Source organism: Sinocyclocheilus anshuiensis, unplaced genomic scaffold, assembly GCF_001515605.1.
Source record: "Sinocyclocheilus anshuiensis isolate Anshui unplaced genomic scaffold, SAMN03320099.WGS_v1.1 scaffold1463, whole genome shotgun sequence".
NCBI lineage: Eukaryota > Metazoa > Chordata > Actinopteri > Cypriniformes > Cyprinidae > Sinocyclocheilus > Sinocyclocheilus anshuiensis.
The window spans coordinates 92,851-99,837 of record NW_015536784.1 but is presented as its reverse complement, the minus strand read 5'-3'; the positions used below and the strand labels follow the sequence as shown (position 1 = coordinate 99,837).

Genomic DNA, 6,987 nt, shown 5'->3' with positions numbered 1-6,987 from the left:
CCAGAAGAAAGTATATGTCGGCTTTGGTTGTTTGCTTGCAACCTGCAGTGGAGTGAAATTTTGAGTATTCAGATATGAAATTTGTATTATAATTTTTTTCATCATCACTCTGCTCTTAGGGCCAGTAATTTAAAAAAGAATGAGTAAAAACATCGTACTAACCTTGTAAAACAAAGCTCTGTGAGACTCTAGGTATGATGGAATCTGTGATTTCATTGCAAAGTGTTTTGGTTAAAATATTTGAAAGTGAATTTAGTTTATCAAAGTCTTCCACGTTGAATACAAACTTTTTATATGGGTAGGATGCAATCTCTCTCAAGTCATCCTCCTCTGTGTCTTTGATACCAAGCGCAAATATAGTGACGCCAGATCGCCGCAATGCTGCCGCAGCCCTGGCCACCTTATCTGTTGATTTCCCATCAGTGATAACAACAGCAACCTGCTGAACATGCTGATCTCTTCTACTGCCTCTTGCTTTGGTGAACACATGCTCTTTGGCAAACTTGAGAGCAGCTCCAGTGTATGTTTTACCACGACCATATGGCATGCTGCTGATGTAGCGCAGGATGTCAGTCTTATCATCGAAGGTGTTGAAGTACACATCAGCTCGAGGGAAGTCACTATAGAGAACCACAGCTATTTTTATTTTTCCCTCACCTACATCAAGACCTCCGATGGTGTTCTCGAGAAAGTCGCGTACAAGTTGGAAGTTTTTGGATCTGATACTGCTGGACTGATCAACAATAAAAGCGATATCTGCCACCACGTCAAACATGCACTCTGTCAAAAAAAATATGAGAACTTTATAACACCAGAGTCTTTAGGATTATGTACTACATAATAGTTTTTCAAGTTAAAACTCTAAACAAAGGAGAAAATGAGAAAAGTTTATGGGTTTTTTGGAAAGAATAATAGATAATGCATGCACTCACCCCTTGCGACAGCAGCATCTTCCCATGTGTCAATGGCAGACTTAATTTGCTGTTGTACTTGTTGGATGTTACCTACTAACTTGTAGCTGTGTGGTTGACTAGAGATGTACTTCATTTCATGTGCATCAGCTTTGCTCAAGCCAACAGCAAAAACTGTCACTGCATCTGTTTTGATTGTGCGGGATGCTTGGACGACACCATCGGCAGATTCTCCAGCTGAAATGACTAACAGAAATTGCTTAAAGCCTTCAGAGACACGGCTTCCAGTGACATTACTGAAGAAATTTTTATGAGCATATTCAATTGCATTGCCAATTCTACGCTTCCCTGTAGGCCTCAGTGTCAGGCTGCGAATAGATGACAAAATCTCATTTCTAGCCTTATCAGTATTTAGCAGGAACTCCTCTTTGACATTTTCACTGAACTGAGCCAGGCCGACACGATTAGTATTCTTTCCCACGTTGAGCTGCTGGATCAGTCTTGAGAGGAAATTCTTTATTGTTTGCTGCTCTTGTCTAGATGCTGAACTATCAACCAATATTAAGAGATCAGCAAATTTTGGCACAAAAGCTAAAGAGAATGGAAACAAAGGAATAGAATTACTTGCATCTAAACCATAAATCAATAAATGGTCCCATACTTGAGCACAGACAACAGTAGATTGTAGTTCACTGTGATGGGACTCAAAGCTAGTAGATGTTTTTGTAATAATTTTAAGGTTTTCATATTCAACAATCCCACAGTATAGACACAAATAGGAAAGCATACCAAATAAAATCTGTTACCTTGTGATTGGAGCGTCACAGTAAAGCACACCTTGTTGCGCAGACTTTCTTTTAGACCTTGCAGTTCTTGATAACTGTCAATACTGAATAAGAACTCTTCATGTGGGATATTAGCAATGGTATGCAGTTTTTCCATGTTGCCCCTTCCCACCCTGATGACAAAGATGGAAACTCCTAGGTTTCGTAGTCTCTGGGAAGGTTCCTCCACATCATCATTTGATTCCCCATCTGTGATGACTATGGCAATGCCAGGAACATTCTGTCTGGCCAGTCTAAAGTAATTATCACGGATGAAAGTCAGAGCCAGACCAGTGTTGGTGCTTCCTCTACGGTAGATGAGATCAGTCAACTTTTGGTGCAGATCTCTCTTATCTGAATAGTCACCGAGCAGGAACTCTTGGTACGGCCTGTCACTGTACTGAGCAAGTCCCACTCTCACCTTGTCGGGTCTAAGGTTAAAACTATCCACAAAAGAATGGAGGAACTTCCTCACTTCTTCAAAATCACTCTCTCCAATGCTACCAGACGAGTCAACAAGGAGCACAATGTCTGCCTGAGCAGTCTGGTTGCAGCCTAGGCAAATAGAAGAATTTTAGATAGAACTTTGACCACTTGATTCTGCTCTTAATTCTTATGTTTGCACAAATAAAATAATACAAAGGTCATTTTAATGGTGTAATCAGTTTTTGCTGTAAATGTGCCACTGTTGTTATGTTGCCTTAACCACAATATTTTTAAAAGTCAGCCGGTTTTGACTCAACCTTCTCTGTATTTTCTACCTAATCAGACTTAAAAAGAAAAACTAATCAGACTTTAAACGAAAAAGCTATTTCCTACAGAAAAATCTTTTAAACTTCCATGATAAACGTCTCAGGTAACGCATAGATCGTGTGTGTCATCAGATGTTAAACAACGTCAACACGGATGCACACATCCTTAAACGCTTTGCTAGTACTCGCCATAATGAGATAAATAGAGATCGCTCTGACCACAGAAATGCACGCTTCAAACAAAACAGTCAATGAAGACGAAGAAGAGAATGATGTGTGCTCCCGGCGCCTATTTATACTATAGTCGCACCGGTAGTGACGTCATGGCTGTCGCCGGCCAACGAGTTGGTGTTTTTTCAATGTATGCTTCAGACACGGGTCACGACGAGGCGTTCCCCATAGCGACCCCTAGAGGACGCAGTTCGAAGTTCCCATGAAAGGGAACTTCTGAGTTTCCAAGTTATGTGCATCAAAATCAGCACAGACCTTCAGGCTGTGCTGACTTGGTTTGCATTATTTCTTGTAAAGTATTAGACTTGGACTTGGACAAAAATCCCCCCCAAACCCAATTTACATTGACAGAGCGTTCTGAATCTTGCTTGGAACTGTTTTTGATTTGATACAAATGTTCAAATATTTGATACAACTATACAACCTTCGGACTCCAAACCAACCCTCAAAATGTATTAAACACCCAACCAAGACTTTGTCAAACTAATATTCAAAGTTTCTAAAAAATACCTTGAATATAAGTCAATAAAGAGCTTAAGGGTTTTGTTGCAACTGGCTACTGATCTCTCAGTAGGTTCTTTCATTAAAAAATTAACAGTAAAGACGTGACCCAGAAGTGCTGCACTACTACATTTAATGCACATAATTAATAGTTTTACAATGTAATATGTTACCTCTTGACATCAGGATGACCTCTTTTTGTGTTTCCTCTACAGTGGTACACACTTTCCGGATTACACTCTGAGAGATTCCCTGCAGAGTTGCAAAGTCTGATACGCTGTAGACGTGCTGATCATACGGCTCGCTCGCGATCTGTCTCAGTAACGTTTCGTTTGCATCTTTGATCCCAATGGCGAATATTTTGATTCCCCTTTGCCTCAGCTCCTGAGCCTGTGACTTGACCTCATCTTGAGAGTCACCATCTGTGATAACAATGGCAATCTGAGGAACATTCTGCTGTGCTCGACTTCCGGCCTTTTCAACAAAGTGTTGTTTCAGCATGAACTCCAAACCCTTGCCGGTAAACTTCCCGCCGGTTTTATAACGAAGCTTTTGGATGTAGCTGAGAATTTCCTCTTTATTCTGGTAAGTGCTGAGCGAAAATTCAGTATACGGCGTGTCACTGTACTGGACCAAACCGATCCTGATTCTATCAGGAGCAACTTCAAAGTTCTCTACGAGCGAGGAGAGGAATTCACGGATTTGTAGGAAGTTCGCCGGCCCAATACTGTTTGAGCCATCCACCAGGAATACAATGTCAGCCACTGTGTTCTGTGCACAGACTGAGAAAAGAAAACAACAATCAGAATTGAAAATAAATTTAGCAATAATCTAATCTAGTAAATTCTGTCCCTACCAATGTTTTGGCCATTGCTGACAAGAAAACTTAATGACAGAACAAGAAAGCCAAGTAATCCCCACTCCTTCTCCATGCTTGTTCCCTGAAAGAAAGCAACCAATGATGTTAAAAGTTTCTGCACAATTTGCATCACCAAACAGAATTACAAATATAATATGCATGTAAAAAAAAAATTATACAAGTTGAAAGAGAATGAGATCTTTGCATTTTCCCACTGATCTTTCCTGTTTTATATGAAAATAACAAACAGAATATTTGTAAAGACTGATATATTGAGATATGTGAGCTACCGTTTTTGTGAGTTACTGGCCTACGACCATTTATACTTCTTAGCACACAAAGGCCTCGTCCCAAATGGCGCACTTCATGTTTATTTGTGTAAACAATGGCCATTAGGTCAGCAAAATCACAAACTATTTTAAACAGATCAAATGCACACCACCAGTACAGCATGCTTGCAGCAGCATTTGCCGAAATTACATTTTGGTCTTGTGGATTTGTTACACTGCACACAAACGGAGCAACTACAAATCTATACATATATTTAACAAATCTTCAGATACAAAAATATGTAATGTATGCATGTCATGTTTCTCAGATAAACATTTCAAGGATGAGCTAAAACACATCCACTGTTGTCTGATTGTTTATGTAGGACAGCACTGAGAGGGTTCTCCTCTTAAGGGCTAATGTTTGTGGATCGTCTCTCAATTACTCTTACATCCTCAGAACATCTGCCTACAGTTAAACAAAACATTTATTTGAGATGAACATCCAGACCGGCAGATGAAGAACAGGCAGACATCTCAAGCATCTCAAGGACAGATGGTTTAGAAACATCATTCACTTTCAGGTTATTCAGTGTTTCATGTTCACAATTAGTGAACATAAATGTAAATAAATGATAAACTACTACAAAATGATAAACTATTATGATTCATTTTATCAGTCTTCAATATTATTTAATCACCGGTTTTACAAAATATGGTAACGCTGTAGATTACAGCCCGCAATTTACAGTGTAAGTAAACCGAATTTACAGCGTACCTGTAATTATAGTGTACCTATACAGTAGCCTGTCTGCAACATTTAGGGAATAAAGAGGTATTAACCTGGAAAATTACAAATTATTTATACTAAGTATATTGAAACTAAGGGGTACCTATTTTAATATTTATATTTATAATACTGTACGTTGAACCGACTATGTCTGTCAGCCGTTATACTGTTTTAAGTTCCCTTAAATTAGTTGTTATTTTTTAAAGTCTAATAAATGTTAAAATTGATAGCTCTCAGTTATACTGTAATGTTGAATGGCTAGTCAATGGTTAAATAATGGGGGAAAACAACAATAGAGGCATCAGTAATATTGTTATCAGTGATACTTGTCTTCAGTCATAAAAAAGATGCCATTAAACAAATATTAAAAATATACTGTTCTTTATGCTGTTTCTACATTAATTTGAATTCATTCAATTCATTAAATTCATTAAAGATTGAATGTGAAATTATTGTAATATAAAATTATATTTAAAAACTTTAATGTTAGGTGGGATTAATCGTGATTAATTTAAGAAAAAAAGGTGTGATTAATTAGTTAATTTTTTAATAGACTGACAGCGCTAATATATATATATATATATATATATATATACCTAGAATTACTACTAAATTTAAATTAAATCATATTTAAATTAAAATTAAAATCAATTATAGGAATTATTTAATTCAATTTTACATTTTATAAGTGAAGACTTAGCATTTAGTCAACATAAACCTTGTCTTGGTATCATTTTATCTTGAAATGTAACCAAACACTCATATTTTCAAATGCTATTCAACAGGCAAGTTTCACACTAAAACTTTTCTAATATTTCTAATTCATATTCATCCCAAGCCAGTAACAATAACGGAAGCAGAGCTCCTAGAGATTTGAAATGCAGCTCCAAATGTGTCCCCAGTTTTAGCAAAGGATTGTCAGCCAGCTCTATGCTTCTTTCCTAATGTGTTTAAAATCAGGCCTGAATCTATGAAAATACTGGCTTGTGAACATGACACTCATGATAGATCTGAATCCAGAAAAACAGACTTGAATTAAACACATAAATAAAATCTATGCTTAAGATTGCTTTAATAGTTTTTTAAACAAACCTGAAAAACTCAGTCATCTTTTCTGTGAAGTATTTCTTATAAACATAGGCATTCTCACAAACGAATGATTTTAAAAAATACTATAAATCATGTGATTACCTTGGTACAAACAGCTCTGAATATAATCTAAATATAATAAAGGAAGAGAGTAAAGAGGTGAACTTACACAGAGCCCAGGCATGGATGGGATGAGTCCAACCCGAAGACTCTGAATGAGAAACTAAAAATCAGAAACTGTTCATACAAACTTATCAAACCACTCCTCAACACCACAATTTCCATTTTAGGAGAAGATGACTTCAAAAACATGTATATACAGACCCACAAGTGCATGATAGATTTATCTTTTGTTTATCCTCACCATTAAATAGCTGGAACGCAGTGTGTTCACATTCCCCTTTTGGATTATTGCAGATGTTGACAGCTTTGTGTTTGTTGCTTCCTTAAATTCTTAGTTTAATCTAATTTAGTTCACCAAAAAAGGAAAATCATGTCATAATTTCTCACCCTCATGTCATTCCACGCCTTTAAGTGGTTGTTTTCTCTGTTGAATAAACTCTACAATGTGCAAAAAAAAAAGCATTATACTGATTATGTGCTAAATTTCCAAATCTTCTCAACTTATTTTATAGCTTTAATATCATTCACATTCAAGTTGGCACTCTGTAATGGATAAAGGCATTTGTGAGAACCAATGGCATTTGGTATCAAATACATGAAATCTGGTGTTTATAATCATAAAAAAACATTATTAATAA

The 6,987-nt window shown here is 36.8% G+C and overlaps 1 protein-coding gene and 1 long non-coding RNA gene across 2 annotated transcripts; both read right to left on the bottom strand.

Moving 5' to 3' along the window:
• Positions 1-157: 157 nt before the first annotated feature.
• On the bottom strand, positions 158-3,720 carry LOC107655651 (collagen alpha-4(VI) chain-like). Its single transcript, XM_016443216.1, has 4 exons — positions 3,393-3,720; positions 1,718-2,290; positions 933-1,502; positions 158-780 (listed from the first exon to the last, which is right to left on the bottom strand). Exons 1-4 carry the CDS (start codon positions 3,718-3,720, stop codon positions 158-160), a joined length of 2,094 nt encoding a protein of 697 aa, XP_016298702.1.
• A 178-nt stretch (positions 3,721-3,898) lies between these two features.
• On the bottom strand, positions 3,899-6,435 carry LOC107655499 (uncharacterized). Its single transcript, XR_001630445.1, has 3 exons — positions 6,396-6,435; positions 4,076-4,160; positions 3,899-4,001 (listed from the first exon to the last, which is right to left on the bottom strand). It is a non-coding gene; the product is annotated as an uncharacterized LOC107655499 (long non-coding RNA).
• Between the last annotated feature and the right edge of the window lie 552 nt (positions 6,436-6,987).

Bases quoted from the DNA above. Each gene is read 5' to 3' on its own strand.
- LOC107655651 (XM_016443216.1), bottom strand. From the start codon at position 3,720: ATGCTGAAACAACACTTTGTTGAAAAGGCCGGAAGTCGAGCACAGCAG. The intron at 2,291-3,392 runs GTAACATATTAC...CTATTTGCCTAG, and splicing joins GGTCATCCTGATGTCAAGAG to GCTGCAACCAGACTGCTCAG. The intron at 781-932 runs GTGAGTGCATGC...TTTTTTTGACAG, and splicing joins AGATGCTGCTGTCGCAAGGG to AGTGCATGTTTGACGTGGTG.